General features: G+C 61.1%; 2 protein-coding genes across 11 annotated transcripts in view; both read left to right on the forward strand.

Annotated features, from left to right (window-relative positions):
• The window catches only part of OGDH (oxoglutarate dehydrogenase), a 28,441-nt gene extending 20,961 nt beyond the window's left edge, over positions 1-7,480 (forward strand). For all 4 annotated transcript variants that reach the window (XM_085080676.1, XM_085080678.1, XM_085080679.1 and 1 more), the window contains 14 exons: positions 1,007-1,135; positions 1,686-1,865; positions 2,034-2,186; positions 2,887-2,989; positions 3,198-3,326; positions 4,258-4,408; positions 4,504-4,631; positions 4,718-4,896; positions 5,048-5,119; positions 5,606-5,728; positions 6,267-6,339; positions 6,776-6,939; positions 7,037-7,191; positions 7,275-7,480. In XM_085080676.1, coding sequence (XP_084936802.1) covers positions 1,007-1,135; positions 1,686-1,865; positions 2,034-2,186; positions 2,887-2,989; positions 3,198-3,326; positions 4,258-4,408; positions 4,504-4,631; positions 4,718-4,896; positions 5,048-5,119; positions 5,606-5,728; positions 6,267-6,339; positions 6,776-6,939; positions 7,037-7,191; positions 7,275-7,395 — 1,860 coding nt within the window. In that variant the 3' untranslated portion in view covers positions 7,396-7,480. The remainder of the gene's footprint in view (positions 1-1,006; positions 1,136-1,685; positions 1,866-2,033; positions 2,187-2,886; positions 2,990-3,197; positions 3,327-4,257; positions 4,409-4,503; positions 4,632-4,717; positions 4,897-5,047; positions 5,120-5,605; positions 5,729-6,266; positions 6,340-6,775; positions 6,940-7,036; positions 7,192-7,274) is intronic.
• A 312-nt stretch (positions 7,481-7,792) lies between these two features.
• LOC146428158 (peptidyl-prolyl cis-trans isomerase A) lies at positions 7,793-18,001 on the forward strand. 7 transcript variants are annotated; one of them, XM_085080883.1, is made up of 21 exons: positions 9,323-9,504; positions 9,718-9,832; positions 9,924-10,126; positions 10,209-10,401; positions 10,485-10,739; positions 10,816-10,989; positions 11,080-11,145; positions 11,220-11,391; positions 11,979-12,123; positions 12,574-12,784; positions 12,862-12,967; positions 13,128-13,285; positions 13,372-13,439; positions 13,621-13,689; positions 13,805-14,049; positions 14,130-14,296; positions 14,414-14,626; positions 17,015-17,045; positions 17,152-17,240; positions 17,422-17,594; positions 17,700-18,001. In XM_085080883.1, the coding sequence occupies exons 1-21, from the start codon at positions 9,455-9,457 to the stop codon at positions 17,833-17,835; spliced, it is 3,039 nt and encodes a 1,012-aa protein (XP_084937009.1). In that variant the 5' UTR covers positions 9,323-9,454; the 3' UTR covers positions 17,836-18,001. The 7 variants fall into 7 exon arrangements, with proteins under 7 accessions (XP_084937004.1, XP_084937003.1, XP_084937006.1 ...); XM_085080879.1 differs by lacking the exons at positions 17,015-17,045; positions 17,152-17,240; positions 17,422-17,594; positions 17,700-18,001 and adding exons at positions 8,616-8,707; positions 14,740-15,200 and having other exon boundaries at positions 9,383-9,504; XM_085080878.1 differs by lacking the exons at positions 9,323-9,504; positions 17,015-17,045; positions 17,152-17,240; positions 17,422-17,594; positions 17,700-18,001 and adding exons at positions 7,793-8,707; positions 14,740-15,200 and having other exon boundaries at positions 11,080-11,161; positions 11,239-11,391.
• The last annotated feature ends 671 nt before the right edge of the window (positions 18,002-18,672 follow it).

Here is an 18,672-nt window from a genome sequence, read left to right on the forward strand (position 1 = left end):
GCGGCCTAGGCTGGATGGATTTTGGTGGGGACAGGCTGGTGGGAAAATGAAGTAACTTGTCTGGTGTTTGTTTGATGTGCCCCCTCCCCTGCTGTCACCCTGTCTTTGCTCCCCCATCCTTCCCCTCCATCTTTGGAGATAACTTCAGGAGGGGCTTACCCACCCTAAGCTCCCATTGCTGCTTTTTTCATCTCTGAACTGACTAAGCTGGGCTGTAGGCACAGTAGTTGCACAACCCCTGATTGGAAGACAGGGACATGAGGGGCACTCCAAAGCAATCCAAGCACTACATCTTGAGGGTCTTGGCAGTAGGGTCTCAATGTGACCAGACATAACCACTCCCAGGATTGGGAAAACTGGAGCTGGCAACAGGAGGCAGCTCTCCACACCCCAGTGGGAAGGGGCTGTGGGGAGCTATTTGCTGTGTGATTCATTGCAGACCTGTCTCCATCCCCAAGAAGTGGAAGAGTGAGATCCAAAGTGCTTCCCTCCCTCCTACATCCCAAGGGCTGGATATAAATAGACAGATCCTGTCCTCGCCTGGCAGGTGGTGTCCTCAGCCAGACCCTGGGATGGTGCCAACGTTGGTAGTGCTGAAGCTCCTGGGCCTGCTCCTGCCTATGGGGCTTCTGGCCTGAAAGTGTGAGGAAGCAGGGTTTTCTTCTCTTCTCCCAGTGAAAAAAGGGCTTTGCTTTGGGATTTATGTGTTTGGGAATGGGACTTGCTGCCCAGCTGGGGCAAACCAGGTGTTGTTTTGCTGTCTGCTCAGGGTGCCCCACGGGTGCTGCCCTTGCTGGGGTAGGGCTGGTGGCCACAGCCTCTACCCAGCAGTGTGTTAGCCATGGCTGACTCCACTCCCAGCCCCTGGGAAAGCATTGGATGTGTTGATGAGCTGCTCTATATCCTTTCCAGGATGCTTAAAGCTCATGGGGAGGAGAGCTGGGCCCTTTCCTGGTGGTGCCCTGCTCGCTGTCCCTGATGACTGCCATGGCTTCCCCCCTCCCAGGTGATGTCCATCCTACTGCATGGAGATGCTGCATTTGCAGGGCAGGGCATTGTGTATGAGACATTTCACCTGAGCGACCTTCCCTCCTACACCACTCACGGCACTGTCCATGTTGTGGTCAACAACCAGGTGAGGAGCATATCCCCTGTGCTTGTGGGTCCCTGGCAGAGCTGTCTCTGCAGGCTCTGGGCCAGGGAGTAGCTGGAACCAGCAGCAGCTGTTTCCCTGCCAGTGTTCCTGGCAGGAGCCCTAACCTGGGGTCAGCAGGGAGTTCTCGCCCAGCTGCTCAACAACAGTAGCTTTTGAGCCCAGTCTGGTGCAGAGGTGATACAACCTAATGCTCAGTGTGCAAGGTCGGACAGGGCTGATCCTGTCTGCTGCCACAGAAACCAGAGGCATTTCGCTGGGACCAGCCTTTCCCCACAGGTGCAACAGGTACCAGGATGTGCCACTGTGTCCAGACACAGGAGATGAGCAGGTTGTGCATCCACAGCTTAGCTGCAGCAGTTGACCTGCCCTTGGAGCTGTGTGGACAGTTTCCTGGGCCAGCAAAGTGCAGCTGTCTCAAGCCGAGCCAGCTGTGACATCAGTGTCCAAAGAAGGGGCTGCATAGCAAAGCTGTGTCCCAAGTCCAGCTGGTAACACTGTGCTCATCCTGTTTCCCCCTCACCTGCTACAGATTGGCTTCACAACAGACCCCCGGATGGCTCGCTCCTCCCCGTACCCGACCGACGTTGCCCGTGTGGTCAACGCTCCGATCTTCCATGTCAATGCAGATGACCCTGAGGCTGTTGTCTATGTGTGCAACGTGGCAGCAGAATGGCGAAGCACCTTCCACAAGGACGTGGTGGTGGATTTGGTAAGGAATGTGGCACAAGTCCCTGAAGCTGCTACTCTGCCAGGGAGTGCTTGGGTCTCTCCTGGGCTGTTCGGGACCCTCCCTCACATGACTCAGGTAGCCCCTGAGTGGTTTTGGAGTGGTAGGTCACAGGCAGCTGCATTCAAAGGCTCTTTCCTTTCCTGTCAGGTTTGTTACAGGCGCAACGGGCACAATGAGATGGATGAACCCATGTTCACACAACCCTTGATGTACAAACAGATTCGGAAGCAGAAGCCAGTGCTGCAGAAATACGCAGAGCTGCTGATTTCCCAGGGGGTGGTAAATCAGCCAGAGTATGAGGTACCATCTGTGGGGCCTGAAAGGAAAACTGCAGGTGGCATCTCCAGGGAAAACTACTTGTGTGGTTCAGACCTGGGTGTGAACCATGTGAAGGGCCCACATGAGCCCACAGGAACTATGTGCTTGTGCTTGTAACCTAAAGGTGGCTGAGCTGTGCTGGAGTTGGGCGAGCACTGCAGACCTGGCAGCGATTGAGTTCGGAGCCAAGGCTCATCCTTGGACTGTGCTAGCTCTGAAAAGCGCAGGAACATCTAGTTCAAGGATTGCCTTGTGATCAGTGTGGAACAGGCCATGCAGCTCTGGGCCTCTGCAGGGCAGATGGGTCCTATTGCTAAGGATCGCTGTGGCTATGGGTATCTGGGGCAGGTCCTGTCCTCTTTCTGCTGCTTGGGTAGCTCACAACGCAGAGGCTCTGCCAGCCCTGCTTGCCCTGGCACCACCTTCCAGCATCACTAGGGTTGAACACGAGATGTCAGCTCTGAGTGTAGTAGGACTGTCTCTTGGGGAACAGGGGTTTCAGCTGTGGCTGTGCTCTCTGAGGGTGAACTGCACAGCTTTGGGGCTCCCCTGCTGTGGGGATCACGTCTGCCCTCCAGCACCCTTGCAAGCTTACGCTTGCAAGGCTCAGGTCCTGAGGCTCAACACTCTTGTTTGGAGATTCCCTGTTAATGTTTTTCTGCCCCCTGGTCTTGCCTTTCAGGAGGAAATTGCCAAATACGATAAGATCTGTGAGGAGGCCCATGCCAGATCCAAGGATGAGAAGATCTTGCACATCAAGCACTGGCTGGACTCACCCTGGCCAGGTAAGGCACTAGGAGCAATTTGGAGGCAATAGCAAAGCAGCTGGCCTCTCTAGAGCCATGGCAGAGATTTTGTAGTAAACCACCCCGGAGGAGAAGTGCTCTCCCCATTCCTGGTGTCCCCACCTTTGCTTGAGTGTATCTGTGGCCTGAGCTCTCCCCATGAATCTGGCATGGCTCCTGCAGCATGGTGTCTCTCCTTCTCCAACAGGTTTCTTCACTTTGGATGGGCAGCCCCGGAGCATGACCTGCCCTTCCACTGGCCTCAATGAAGAGGACCTGACACACATTGGTCAAGTGGCCAGCTCAGTGCCAGTGGAGGATTTCACTATCCATGGAGGTAGGAGCTTGTGGAAGCTGTGCCAGACTAGACATTTGTTCCACAGAGGTGTGAGATAAGGCTGGGATGTGGTCTGGAAGGAAGGGACTTATTGTACTGCTTCAATATGTGTGGGCAGCAGGTCAAGGGTGGGGATCCTCCCCCTCTATGCCACACTGTTGAGACCTTGCCTGGAGCACATGTCCAGCTCTGGGGGCCCCAGCACAGGCAAAACCTGGACCTGTTAGAGCAGGTCGAGAGGAGGCCTTGAAAATGATCCCAGCACTGGAGCCCCTCTGCAGGAACTCCAAGAGAACTGAGTGTCCAGCCTGAAAGAAAGAAGGCTTGAGGGAGGCCTTACAGACGCTTCCAGTACCTAAAGGGGCTTCCAGAGAGGTGGAGAGGGACTTTGCACCAGGGCACAGAGTGACAGGACAAGGGGGAATGGCTTCCCGCTGCCAGAGGGCAGCGTTAGATGGGATATTGGGAAGGAATTCTTCCTCACCCTGTGAGGATGGTGAGGCCCTGGCACATATTTCCCAGAGAAGTTGTGGCTGCCCTATCCCTGGAAGTGTTTAATGCCAGGTTGGACAGGACTTGAAGTAACCTGGTCTAGTGGAAGGTGTCCATTCTAGTGGAAGAAACCCCTATGGCAGGGGTTGGGCTGGATGATCTTTAAGTTTCCTTCTCACCCAGACACTGACTCTATAAGAGCTTGTTTACGAGGGAGCTGTGGGTAAGTGAAGTGAACCAAGGAATAACTCTTCCTTGGAGCTGATCCTTTCCTGTAGTCCTGATTCCTCATCCATGGTTCAGCTCTCCAGTAGAGGTGAATCCATTCCTCTGCCCATTGCACTTGCAGTCTGTCAGTTTGTGGGCTGGTTGTGGAACAAAACTAGTGTCACTGGAGCTCTGTCCCATTCTGGCTGTGAACTGGCTCCTGTCCTGGCAGGTTTGAGCCGCATTCTGAAAACCCGTGGAGAGATGGTGAAGAACCGGACGGTTGACTGGGCCCTGGCAGAGTATATGGCATTCGGCTCCCTGCTCAAAGAGGGAATCCACATCCGCCTGAGTGGCCAGGATGTTGAGAGGGGGACATTTAGGTAAAGCCCTGCTTTTGGAGGCTTCAGAGGCAATTCCAGCCCTTATGGAAGGGATCCAAAGGCTGATGATGAAGTAACTCTTCCCCCTTTCCCAGCCATCGCCACCATGTCCTGCATGATCAGAATGTGGACAAGAGGACCTGTATTCCCATGAACCACCTCTGGCCCAACCAGGCTCCGTACACTGTCTGCAACAGCTCCCTGTCAGAGTACGGTGTCTTGGGTGAGTGATTGGGTCTGTGCTCACTGCCCAGGGTGAGGCCACTCTGGGAGGGTAACCCAACCTCCTCACTGCTCTTCATCCCTCAGGATTCGAGCTGGGCTTTGCCATGGCCAGTCCCAATGCCCTGGTGCTTTGGGAAGCACAGTTTGGGGATTTCCACAACACTGCTCAGTGCATCATCGACCAGTTCATCTGTCCCGGGCAGGCCAAGTGGGTCAGGCAAAATGGCATTGTCCTGCTGCTTCCCCATGGCATGGAGGGCATGGTAAGGACTCTCCTGGCTCACCCTAGAGGCAGAGCCCTGGACAGCAGTGGCATGGATGGAGGAGCACTGCTTATGGCATGGCAGTGCCTGACATCAGGTTCTCATGCCTGCCTTGCTCTACAATGACCATCCCCCTGCTTGCTGCCCGTAGGGTCCAGAGCACTCCTCTGCCCGCCCGGAGCGATTCCTGCAGATGTGCAACGACGATCCCGATGTCTTCCCTGTGAGTGGTGGCCCCCATGTGTGGTGCTCAGCCTGGCCTTCCTGTGCCCTGGATTGGGCTGGGTGGAGGGGCACAACACCCATGTGGGCTTAGCACAGTGGGAGCCGATGGCAGGAGGCATGGGATGCCCCAGGCTCATGCTGCCTGGAGGGTTTGGGGAAAGGGCCTGAACCTGGTGCCCAGGCTGCACCTCCACTGATCCTGGGGCTGCGGCATAGTCTGAGGCAGAGATGGCCCTGAAAGTGGCATGAGGGGGGATTGCTGGGTACCCCTATGGCCAGACCAAGGTGGAGGGCACAGCCTTGAAGCCTCTCCCAGGTCTCTGTGGGTCTCTGTGTGCTCTGGAGAGGGTGGAGAGGGTCAGAAGAGGGAAGGAAGGGGAGGGAGGGAGGTCTAGGGACCGCTCCTCTCCATGCTGCTGGAACCGTGAGGCCAAGAGGCACCTTGTGTTTCCTGAACTCTCCTTCCCTGTGCTGGCCGAGGCAGAAGCTGGATGACTTTGATGTGCGTCAGCTCTATGAGTGCAACTGGATCGTTGTGAACTGCTCCACTCCAGCCAACTTCTTCCATGTCCTCCGGCGCCAGATCCTCCTGCCCTTCCGCAAACCGGTCAGTGCCAGCAGCTCCGTGCCCAGCTTGGTGCCCAGGCAGGGCACTGCGTCCCTGGGATGGGGCTAGGGGCAGCTTGTTCCTGCACCTCAAACACAGGCAGTTGGCCTCTGCCTGGCCAAGGACCTCATGGTGCTCAGGACTGGCTTGGCACTTGATGTGCAGCTGCTGGCTCATGTGGGCTGCTGGGACTGTGACCCCTTCCCAAACTCCACAGGGAGGTCAGGGCTGTTGGAGCCAGTAGACACTGACACATAACCTAATTTAGCCACTTCCAGTCAGCTCCAACCATGGGACAGGCAGGTCCCTGGTAGCCCCTCAACCTTCTCCCCAGGGGACACCCCGACTGGGATGTCACGAATGGGTGCCCAATCTGGCAGAGCACCGCAACTGAGAAGCAAAGCTCTTGCAGCTGCTCCTGTGCTCAGGCAGGATGGGTGGGGGAGGGCAGGCAGGTTGCTGCTCCAGCACTGGCTTGCAGGGGAGGTGTTTCTGGCAGGGCTGACCACCTTGCTCTGCCTCTTATCCCCCACTCCAGCTGATAATCTTCACTCCAAAGTCACTGCTCCGCCACCCCGAAGCCCGCTCCAGCTTCGACGACATGCTGCCAGGTACAAACAACACAGAGCTGCCTGTGTTCGCCCGGCGCTGCTCCACAGGGTGAAGGGCAGGAGTCTGTGGCCTTGGGTAAAGTCCACCTGGCAGGAGCCTCCCCATTCTGGAGAGTGGCTGAGTGAGGCCAGGGCCATCTCCTTGGCACACAGGAGCCCCCCTTCATCAAGGCCAAGCCTGGCACCCTCGGGAGATGTGGCTCAGAGGTGTTTCCTCCATCAGCAGCCACGTGCTGCTGGTATTTGGCAGCCCCAAGTGACATGTGTTGATGGTTTGTAGTGGGAGTTGTACCTGTACCTGCTTCAACTGACTATCTGAGAGGCCTGACTGCCTCTCAGGGTCCCAGACGGGCTGGCATGGAATGTGAGTGTAGTGACTTGGTGGCACAGTGCTGTGAAGTGCTGTGGCTCAGGGTGCAATTGTCTTCCTTGGCAGGCACCCACTTCCTCCGTGTCATCCCTGACAGTGGCCCTGCAGCCCAGAATCCTGAGCAGGTGAAGCGGGTGCTGTTCTGCACTGGCAAGGTGTACTACGACCTGACCCGTGAGCGCAAGGCCCGGCAGATGGAGGCGGACGTGGCCATCACCAGGGTGGAACAGGTGAGCAGGGTCCTGCCACCACCATGCCTGCGATGGGCCTGCAGCCCCTGGGACACTGCCCCCTGTCCCCTGTGACACTGCTCTGTGTTCCCTGCAGCTCTCCCCGTTCCCCTTTGACCTCCTCCAGCGGGAAGCCCAGAAATACCCAGCTGCTGAGCTGGTGTGGTGCCAGGAGGAGCACAAGAACCAGGGCTACTATGACTACGTCAAACCCCGGCTCCGCACCACCATCAATCGCGCCAAGCCTGTCTGGTAAGGATGCGGGGGGTGGCTGTGAGGCTGGGAGTGAGTTGGTCGGTACAGACTCTTCTCATGCCCCACCTTCTCTCTGGCAGGTATGCAGGGCGGGAGCCAGCAGCTGCCCCTGCCACTGGCAATAAGAAAACTCACCTGACAGAGCTGCAGCGGCTCCTTGACACGGCCTTCAACCTCGATGCCTTCAAGGACCTGGCCTGAGCGCTGGCACGGCGCAGCATGCTCCTCTGTCTGTCTGTCTGTCCTTCGCTCGCCTCCCCCCCAACTACAGACCTTGTCAATCCCACACTGGTGGCTGGAGTCCTTGTCTGCATCATGCCAGGGTGGCACCAGTGCAGCCACCCTGGGAGCAAGAGGGGGTCTGCCCACTGCCATGCTGGGTGAGACCCATGGCCCCCCAGACCCCTAGAAGGACTGGCCCCTGGGGCTCTTCTCTGGGGATGTCCCATACCCCCCAACAGGGGCTGGTCCCCAGGGCTCTTCTATGGGGGTGTCCAGTGCAATGAGTCAAGTTCCTCCCAGTCTCAGGAGGAACTTGAGGGAGGAACTCCCAGTTCTCAGGGAGGAACTCCGAGTTCTCGGGAGGAACTCCCAGCTGCTGTCTCTTGGAGGAGGGAGCTAGGCATCTGCGTGCCCTGAGGGTCCAGGCAAGTGTGAGAGTGCTGGGCCCGTCTGTTTTACCTGTCCTTGGGTAGCATCTTTTCCCCCTGCATCTGCACCATCCTCCAGCTCTGAGTCTCCGTGGGCACAGAGCTGGTGCTGGGTGATGTGTCCTCTCCTGGGAGATCCTGAGTGGGGGTCGAGGGAGGCGATCTCCCGGATGTGGCTCATTGTTGGCATCTCCAGAGCCCACGACATCCCCCCATGGGAGGTCCTTGTGGAGTAGGGGCGAGGGGGGTGACCGCAGCTGGGGCTCACTCTCAGTGTCCCCAGAACCCACCTCGGCGTTTCGGGGGCCACTGAAGGACGTGGGTCCTTCAGCTGCAGGAGCGAGGTCGGAGGGGAACGCATGCCACACCTCCGCTCCTTACCGTGGCTGTGCTGTCACACACCGACTTGCACATCGTGTCACCGCACACTGTCCGTGCAGCGCGCGCGGGTCCGCGTCTCGTGCGACCCGATCACACGCGCGCTCACGTGCACGGTGCCACACGCACGCGCGTCTCGCTGTCCTGCCGCTGCAGTCACAGCGCCCGTCATGCTGCCACACGCGTGTTGTCCCCGGCGCCCCGCACACGGGGGCGCACCCCTCTACTCCCCTGCCCCTCCCAGCTCCCCTCGCAGCCCAGACCCTTCTTCGGCGCTCGGCTACCAGCGCCTGGCGGAGCGGGGGCGGGGCCTGCATCCTGATGAGCGCGCGGCCCCATTGTGCGCGGCAGCGGCGGCGGCCTAGCCCTGCCCCCCGGCCCCGCCCCCCGCGGAGCCGCGGCCGCGCGCGGCTGAAGATCCCGCGCAGCCTCCGCGCAGCCGCGCGCTCCCCGCGCCGCCAGGGCCATCTTGGGCCGCCGCCGCGGTGAGAGCGGGAGCGCTGGGCGGGGGGATGAGGGGAAGGACGGGCGGGGCTGGCGGTGCCCCCGCGGGCCCCCTCCCTCCGTGCCGGGGGCGGTGGGGGCAGTTGCTATGGCAACGGGGGGGGCCTGGCCCTGCGGTGTCGCCGGGGAAGGAGCGGATGGGGCTGTCACCGGTGTCTCCGTGGTGGCGGCTCCCGGCAGCCGGGGCAGGCCCACCGCGAGTGTGTCCCCCACTCCGTGTCTTTCTTCGCGGTGACCCCGTCTCCGCCGCCCTCCCGCCGCGCCGGGAGGAACCGAAAGCGCCGCTGACCCCGCGGGCCCCTGCTGCCGGGCCCGGCTGGAAATACCCCTGGCAGCGGGGTGCAATGCCGGGCGGGGGACCGCGTCCTTTCCCCGGGAAGTCCCCGTGGTTTCCCCCGTCCGCAGGCGCGGGGGAAGCCCCCGGAGTCCGCCGCCCCCGGGGGGGTCTGACGCCGCGGTGGCGGGCGCGGGGGGGCGGCCCGGAGCGGGGGCGGCGCGTGCCGGCCGGCGCCCCGTGCCAGTCCCGGGCCGGACGCCAAGTCCCGGCCGTGGAGGTTGGGGGGGTCATGAAGCCTACCGGCTGCCTCCCCCCCCCCCCCGCCCCGGTCCCTCCGGGGGCGGCCGCCCCTCACCCGCCGCTCCACTGCTTCCCGCAGCCCCAGTGACAGACGGTGCCGCTGTCCCGCAGTGCCCGCCGCGGCCTCGGAAGACCCAGCCCGCACCCGCTGATGAGCTCCATGAACCCCATGAAACCCTCGCTGCCGCCTGCGCCCCACGGGTGGGCGTCGGGGCAGCGTCCCTCCATCCACCCATCCACCCACCCGTCCATCATCCATCCATCCATCCAACCACTCATACACTCCCCTGTCTGTTTGTTCCTCCATCCCCTCCATTCTTCATCTCTCCATTTCCTCAATCCCTCCATCCCCCAGACCCCTCTGTCCCTCCATCCTTCTGTCCTTCATCTTCATTAATTTGTTTTTCTTTCTAGTGATGGTTCATTTGCATATGAGGCTGTTCCTTGGCAACCAAGCACCAATCAGCCACCGGGATCCCTCTCCGTGGTAACCACTGTCTGGGGTGTCAGCAGCCCCTCCCAGAGCCAGGTACCAGCAGCATAGCCCCCGCAGAGACCCCCTCCTGCACCTGGATGCCAATGCCCCTGCCTGACCCGCTGCCTCCCACTGCACCCCCCAGGTTTTTGGCAGCCCCATGGGGCCTGGGGGGAGCAGCTCCAGCACCCCGCTGCTGCCTGGCGTGGCAGGCACTGGCTCAGGCATGAGCTCGCCGCCATTCCTGCCACAGCAGCCCTTCGCTGAGGGGGCACCAGGGAAGGGGTATGTGCAGCCAAGTGTCTATGGCCGCAATGCCTACACCAGTGGGCCGGGCTTCACTGCCAGGTAAGGCCAGTCCTGTGCCCCATGGCCTGGTATATGCTCTGCTGCAGGGCCACTGCATGCCCCTTCCTCCTCTGTTCTCCAGCTACAATGGTGCCCCGAGCGGCCCTGGAGGGATGGGGCTGCCCTCGCATGCCAGCCGGGCCACTGCTGACTTCACCCAAGCAGCAGCTGCTGCTGCCGTGGCTGCAGCTGCTGCTACAGCCACGGCCACAGCCACGGCGACAGTGGCAGCACTGCAGGAGAAGCAGAGCCAGGAGCTGAGCCAGTACAGCACGGTAAGAGCCAGGCTGTGGCAGAACTGGGGAGCTGACAGCCACCCCTGCCCTGCCATGACCTCCCCCTCTCTTTCTTGCTGCAGATGGGCACGGGGCAGTCTTTCAGCAGCCAGTTCCTGCCCCATGCTGGGCCCCGTGGCCCCACCAGCATGAGCCCGGCTGGCATGGCAGGTGTTGTGGCCCCCTCTGGTGTCTCCCCTGTGAGCATGAGCCCGGTGCGGGCAGCTGGGACTGGCCCCCTCTATGGTGGACAGCGAATGCCTCAGCACACCTACCCTGGCCCTGCCCAGAGCCAGCAACTGTCCCGCCAGGGCCTCAAAAGGGCATACTCCCATGAGGTGAGTGCTGTGTTGGCAAAGGCTATGGCTTATGGGGACCCACTTTCCCCCTGGTGCTGACTCCCTGGCCCCACAGGGGTACCCAGCCCAGCAGTACCTCCAGGGTGGGCAGTATGCTGCAGCTGGTGCCCAGTATGCCCCCAGCGCCCCCCAGTCCTCCGCTCCGTCCCCCTCATACCCTGGCCACAGACTGCAGCAGAGCATGGGCCAGTACCTCTCCGCTTCAGGCAATGCCGGACCCTATTACAAGGTACCACAGGGGGAATGGTGGGCAAGGGGGGGAGTCTGGGTGTCTGCCATCGCCCAGGGCCAGACCCTGGAGCCTTTCCTCCTCCTGCAGCCAGCTGACCAGTTCAATGGGCAGAGCACCAGCTTCAGCTCCTACAGCCAAGCAGCCATCAATGGGGTAAATCTGGCAGCAGGTAGGGTGGGGGCTGTGTTGGCCTGGCTGGACGCTGAGAGTGCATGGTGCCTCTACAGCCGGGCCGGTCGCTGCCAGGGTACCCCAGTTCGCCACTGGCCAGGAACCCCACACCACCCGTGACGCCAGGCAGCGGCATCCCCACCTATGCGTCCCCTGGTCAGGATGTCAAGTCACCCTTCCTGGCAGACATGAAGCCCAGCGTTGCCCCCCTCCACCCATCCCCTTCGGGTAGGTGTCCCTGGTGGGGGTGAGGAAGGCACTTCACAGATATCACCCCCATGCCCCAGCAGCCTGGTGTGGGCCTCTTCTGGCAGCCCTGTGGCATTTGCTCCTTTAAAATGAAGGGTGGGAAGAACTTCAAAGAAGGGGGCGTGACTACTGCCAGGGTTTGGGGGCTGATTGCAGCAGGGGAGTAGGGCTTCCTGTGAGGGTGGGGCAGGGTAGTGGGAGGGGCCTGCTAAAAGGGTGTGGCCTCGGGGGAGGGGCTTTATCAGGAGTGGTGGTTTTGGTGGGGGGCTAATGTTTTTAGGTTGGGGCCATCTGAACTGGGAGGGCGTTGGATTGGGTGGGGTTTTCCAGAGCCAATGGGAGGAATCTTCGGTGGGATGGGCTTCCTCCGTGCCCACCCCCAGGGGTGGGGCCACTTTGGGTGGGAGGTACTTCCTACCGGGGCTGCGGTTTCCGGGGTGGGCAGGGCCGCTTAGTGGAGGTGGGGCTCCCTGCGAGGTGGATCCTTGTGAAGTGAGCGGGGCGCGGCTGGGGCATGGCCGGGATTGGGGGAGTGTGTCGGTTTCCCTGATGGCAGCACTTCGCAGGTCCGGCCCCTGGCGAGGAGTTGCGACTGACCTTCCCGGTGCGGGATGGCGTGGTTTTGGAGCCCTTCCGCCTGCAGCACAACCTGGCTGTCAGCAACCATGTCTTCCAGCTCCGTGACTCTGTCTACAAGACCCTCATGATGAGGTGGGGGTACTGGGGCACCAGTGCTGCTCGGGGGGTGCTGTATGGCACCATGTGGTATGACATGGGGCTGAGCTGAGCACCACATGTTGCTGTGTGGCCTGGTATGGCTTGACATGATGCTATCCTGTGTCACGGTGCGAAGTGTGGCTTGATGCAGCTGTACTTACCATGGTTCAACATGGTGTCACGGTGTTTGGCATCTTGTGGCACAGCGTGGTGATTTGGGGCATGGCGTAGCATGGCGCAGCATGGCGGGATTTTGTGTGGCCTGGCTAAGCATTATGCTGTGGTACTGTTGGGGTTTGTCACAGTGTCATATCACACAGTGTAACTTGGAATGGCTTAGCACTGTGTGGTTTTACATGGCTTGGAGCAGTTTAGTATGGTGACACCTGGTGCAGTGGCTCCTGTGTGGACACACCCCCTGCCCACACCCTGCCTTGCCCCCAGGCCTGACCTAGAGCTGCAGTTCAAGTGCTACCACCATGAGGACCGGCAGATGAATACCAACTGGCCAGCCTCCGTGCAGGTGAGCGTCAACGCCACGCCACTCACCATTGAGCGTGGTGACAACAAGACCTCCCACAAGCCACTCTACCTGAAGCACGTCTGCCAGCCAGGCAGGAACACTATCCAGATCACTGTCACCGCCTGCTGCTGTGTGAGTCACGGGGAGGGTACCAGGAGAGGGAGGGTAGTGGCTGAGGCTGCAGCTCAGCCTCCCCATCTCTCCCGTAGTCCCATCTGTTCGTCCTGCAGCTGGTGCATCGGCCCTCAGTGCGCTCAGTGCTGCAGGGGCTCATCAAGAAACGCCTGCTCCCTGCTGAGCACTGCATCACCAAAAGTGAGCACCTGGGTCCTGAAGGTTGGGAGGATGCGCTGTGGCAGGGCAGCCACAGCAGGATGGGGGTAATGGTGCAATATTGCCCAGGTGCCACCACGGTGCCACCCCCATCCCGGTGTCCTCGTTCTGACCTTGGTACTCCTCGCCCCCACCTCTCCAGTCAAGCGTAACTTCAGCAGTGGGACCATTCCAGGGACACCAGGGCCCAATGGTGAGGACGGTGTGGAGCAGACGGCCATCAAGGTGTCCCTCAAGTGCCCTATCACTTTCCGGAGGATCCAGCTTCCAGCCAGGGGTCATGACTGCCGGCACATACAGGTAGCAGTGGTGATAGCAGGGTGCTGAGGGTGTCCCCCACCCAATATGTTGCCTCCCTCCATCTCTGCTGCTGCCCTCCCCCACAGTGCTTCGACCTGGAGTCATACTTGCAGCTCAACTGTGAGAGGGGGACATGGCGGTGTCCTGTCTGCAAGTAAGTGGGGGCCACAATGGGGCCATGTCCAGGTGTCCCTGTGTGCAGGGCAGCAGCATGTGTTTCACTACATACGGGGGATGTATTTCCTGCCCTGGGAGAAGGGTGGTTCTTGCCTTGGGGGGAGGTTCCTGTCTGGTGGGTGTTCCTTTATCTCACTGTGCCTTTACCCTGCCTGCAGTAAAACAGCCTTGCTGGAGGGGTTGGAGGTGGACCAGTACATGCTGGGCATCTTGATCTACATCCAGAAGTAAGTGCCCTCACTTGGACTGTGTGAACATCCATGTCTGGTCCTGTGCTACCCCTGGGGGGCTGTACAGCCAATGCCCCCAGCCTCACCTCCCCTGCCTTCCTGCTGCCCCTAGTTCAGAGCATGAGGAGATCACCATTGACCCAACCTGCAGCTGGAAACCCGTCCCAATCAAACCTGATGTCCACATCAAGGAGGAGCCGGAGGGGCCAGCGCTGAAGCGGTGCCGGACACTCAGTCCTGCACACATGGTGCTGCCCAACATCATGGAGATGATCGCAGCCCTGGGGCCTGGCTCTGTGCCCTTCCCGGCATTGTCACAACCTCCAGTGGGGGCTCCCACTGACTACAGCACCCCGGGTACGGGGGGATCCATGGGGGACAGGACTGGACCTCATCCCTGTGTGTGTGTCCCCCAATTGCCGCATTTCCTCTCACAGGTTCCAGCTTTCTGGGACCTGGGGGCTTCCCAGAGCCTTTTGCTGCCCCTGGCACCTCAGCACTGAGTGACTTCACTCCAGGTGCCCCATCCATCTCCTACCAGCCCAACATCCCAGGTGGCCTTCTGGCCCCTGAGAAGCCTCCTGTGCCCCCTCTGTCCGTACAGGTCAGCTGAGCTCAGGGTGGGGGGACTCGCCCCAGGCCCCCAGGTCTCACTGTGGCAGGGCTGGGGATTCTGGGGAGGGAGGGTCTCATAGCTGTGCTCTTTCCCCCCACTGCCCAGCTTCCCCCGCCAGGACGGATGGAGCCATCCCACCCTACAGTGCAGACAGGGCTGCACAACACTCCCTCGGGCAGCCAGCCGGCCCCCACGCTACACTCCCGGAGCGCAGTGGCACGGCAACCCCTGGGACCCCCGGCCCACACTGCTGACCTTGTCTTCCCCCCAACATCCAGCATGGCCACACCGGGTGATGGCTCCGAGCCTACCCTCGACGTGAGTACTCAGGGGGGTGGCCAAGGGTTCTGCTGCTGGCTCAGGACCCCAGCTGTGGTAGGAGGGTGGGCAGAAGCTGTGGGGAACTGCTCATCACACACTGCCGCCCCCAGCTCCTGCCCGAGCTGACGAATCCCGACGAGCTGCTCTCCTACCTGGGGCCCCCCGACCTCCCCAGCAGCAGCAACGATGACCTCCTCTCCCTCTTCGAGAATAACTAAGCCATCCTCGGCCCCCCCGGGGCTGGGGGGCAGCACTGTGTGCCCCTGCCCGCTGCAGAGCTGGGACCCCCCACTGCGGGGGCTTTCTCAAAGGGCTGCGATGGGACAGAAGGGCTGAGCCCCCCCAGAAGCACAAGACTGTATATAGTGTAGAAGCACTACTGCTCCCCTGAGACCCCCCCCATATTTAAAGGCAAGTGCGTCATTGCGGGGCTGCCCGTGCCCCCCAATCAATGTGCAAATGCTGCTGCCCCTTGCACCGCAGGGGTCTGGTGCGGGGCTCAGCTCCCACTGCCCCCTCACCAAGTTGCCCTGTATGTCCCCGATGGCTATTAAAGGATCCTTCTACAGGGTCACGCGTGTCCCCCCATCTTTTGTCATCCCCCTGGGGGGCTGGCCTCGCGACCCCTCTCCGGGCAAGCAGGGGAGATCCTGGAGTGCTGGGGGGGGTCTAGCCCTCTCTTCGAGCAGAGGAGGGAGGGGGTATACCGAGTAGCAAGGAAATCCTGCCCTATCTCCGAGCAGCGGCGGCCCGGCCGGGCGGTGAACCAGACCTGTGGCGTCAATCATTAACCGGAGCCGGTCGGGCGGTGCTGCAGTCCGACGGCGGAGGAGGGAAATCGGGTGTTTCCCCATGTCGGGCGCAAGGCTGCCAGAACTGGGCCGCAGCTCCAGGCTCCACACGCCCTGGTGCCGCCGCTTCCCTGTTGCCCCCCGAAACTGCCCCGCACGGCCACCCAGAACCGCACCCGCTTACCCCATCCCTGTCCCGCGCCCGCCCCATCCTATCCCCCTCCCCCCTCGCCCCATCCCGCCTTCCCTTGCTCTCCGCACAGCGCATGCGCGCCGCGCCCAGCCCAGCGCCGGGCCGCGGCCCCCACCCCGCCCGCGCTGTTTTCCCCTTCCCCCCTCTTTCAAACGCGGCCCCGCCGATTGGTTGTCTGCTCTGTCAGTCCGCCACTCCACCAGCGGTCGTTGGCCGGCGCTGCGGGGGAGGTGGGTCCTCCTCGACCCTATATAACGGGCGGCGGGGCGCTGCCTTCCTTCTGCTGCGCCGCGCCCGCCGCCCGGAGGAGTGCCTAGTGCCCTGCTCGTGTCACGCCATGGCCAACCCCGTCGTCTTCTTCGACATCGCTGCCAATGGCGAGCCCCTGGGTCGTGTTACCTTCGAGGTGGGCGCGGATGGCGACTGGGGAGGGGCGGGGGGCGCCGCTGCCATTTCCTTGCCGGGCGCGCGGGGCAGGTGGGGGGCCAGCAGACGCCGCGCGTGCGCGACGGGGGCGCGTTGGTGTGGCTGCGGAGCTGCGGCGCTCCTGGCCCGGCGGGGCGAACAAAGGGCCCCGCCGGCCCCGCAGTGTCGCGCTCGGGGAGCTCGAAGAGCGGCGGCGCGCTGGCAGCCCAGGGCGCGCCATCGCCCATGGGAGTCCTTCTGTACCTGGCCTGGGTACCGCTGGTTCCCAGGTTACCGCTGGCCCCCGCTGGCCTCGCCGCCACTGTGTTCCCGCCGCGGCTCCGCTCCGCCCCGGCGCCGGGGGGGGGCGCGGCAGCTCCCCCCACTGCGGGTCGCGGTCGTGGCTGCCTCGCCGCCATTTTATCGCGGGGCCCCCGGAGCATCGGGATGAGCCGTGTCGAACTCCCGGACGATGCTGCCCGGGTCTGGGGATGCCGGCGGAGAGCGCCGGCAGCCCGATCACCGCGGGATTGTCGCTGGAGGGCAAAGCATTTGTCACCCCGCCCGGGGCGCGGAGCATCCCTGGCACGGCTGAGCCGGCTCCGGGCGCCACGGCTGCTGTAGATTCGGGGCCACGCTCCCGCAGGGGTGGCGCATCGAGCCTAAAATCCTCCTGAAGCGCTGGGAGGTGGCGCGCGCGCCCCGCCCAGGAAGGCTTCAGGCATAGTAATGTTTAATTTAATTCAGGCCAGTGGAACGAATGCTCCTCTACCCCGCTGGTGAGACGTGCGGTGCTGCAGCTGTTAGTTCAGAGCTTCCAGATAATGGTGTGAGGCGGGGAGGGCTCTAGATCTGCTGGCATGGCCGAGAAGTTGCTACCCAGAGGGGGTCACTGGGCTCCAAGCAGTGCCTGGGAGGATTGCCGTGGTTTGGGGAGTTGGGGGTCTGCAGCCAGTCACCAGCCCAGACTAACAAATGTCTTTCCTCCTTTCACAGCTGTTTGCAGACAAGGTCCCTAAGACAGCAGGTTGGTAAAGCAACTTTGGCTCCACTGCAACTCTACCAAGTCCTAGTAGTGTCCTGAATTCTGGACAAATAAAGCTGTACATGGTGGGGTTTTATTTCCTTTGCAGAAAATTTCCGTGCTCTGAGCACTGGTGAAAAAGGATTTGGCTACAAGGGGTCGTGCTTCCACAGAATCATTCCTGGGTTCATGTGTCAGGTGCGTGGTTCTCCTGCTGGAGCGGGTGGGTGGGTGGGTGGGTGAGGCGATCTGGCACTCCTGTGGGTTTTGGAGTTGGATGCTGGCAGATTTAGGGGGAGAGGTTGGTTCTGCCTCTTACCTGCACCCAGTTCCAGAGTGTTCTCCTGCACCCATGACCTGAAATGCTGCTTTTTCACAGGGTGGTGACTTCACGCGCCACAATGGCACTGGAGGTAAATCCATCTATGGGGAGAAGTTCCCTGATGAGAACTTCATCCTGAAGCACACAGGCCCTGGTATTCTGTCGATGGCCAATGCTGGCCCCAACACAAATGGCTCTCAGTTTTTCATCTGCACTGCCAAGACCGAGTGGTGAGTTGTGGGCTGTGGGAGGAGAAGCTTGGGGATCTCTAGCTGGGAGATGTCCTCTGTTGGGGAGACATCGGGGACCAGCTGTGACTGGTGCTTCTCTGGCAGGTTGGATGGCAAGCATGTTGTCTTTGGCCGCGTTAAGGAGGGGATGAATGTGGTGGAGGCCATGGAGCGCTGTGGCTCCAAAGATGGCAAAACAAGCAAGAAGATCACCATCACTGACTGCGGGCAGCTCTCGTAAACCCTTCTCTCACCAACTGACCATTCCTTGGGCAGCCCGGGCACCACACCCTGCTGCAGCTCACCCGCTCCCACCCCACTCCTGATGTACTGCTGCGTTTCTACTGGGTCACGGTCCCACTGGGCCGCAGTTACTTTCAAGTCGAAATAAAACGAGTTAAACTACATACACCATAGCAGTCCCCTTCTGTCCCCCAGCTGGGGAGGGCAGGATGTGGAGCTGGTGGAGGAGGAAAAAGAGGGTGTCAAGGGGGCAGGAGGACCCCTGCCAGTGGGATGGTTACACCAGGTGCCCAGTAGGGTCCAGAGTGAACAGATTTAGCTGGTCTTGGCACTGAGCTGACTCATGGGGATTATCCTCAGTGCTTCAGTTGGGGAAAGGTTCTATTCTACCCACTGCCCTGCGTGTGTGGGGCTGTAGCAAGTATGGGAGGGGCAGTGACCTGCACCTTGGGGTGCCATGCGGGTCCGTTTCAGCAGGTGACATTTGGCAGAGCCAGTGTGGACTGTCCTGGGAAGAAAAACATCCCACTTCCAGTAAGGGAGAGTTCCAGTCTGGGACCTGTTAAGACAACCTGGTTTGGAGGTGATTCTCTCACAGGGATCCCAGTGGTCCTTACTGGGGGATGGTGGTCCCAGCTTGGGGGTGCCCAGCTCTGTTAAAATTCTAGGCTTGCCACAGTCCCAGTTGACAATGGGGTGGTTGATGTGCCCACTTTAAGGCTGGGTGCACAGCTCCAGGGTCATTCCAGTGCTTCTGGTTTGCGGGTGCCGGGGTGGGAATAAACTCCTGGACCCTGTGGGTCAAGCAAGGCAAGGTCTGGCCCCCTACCCTCTT

The sequence above is a fragment of the Lichenostomus cassidix genome, chromosome 22 (assembly GCF_008360975.1).
Source record: "Lichenostomus cassidix isolate B80296 chromosome 22, HeHo_3.0, whole genome shotgun sequence".
NCBI lineage: Eukaryota > Metazoa > Chordata > Aves > Passeriformes > Meliphagidae > Lichenostomus > Lichenostomus cassidix.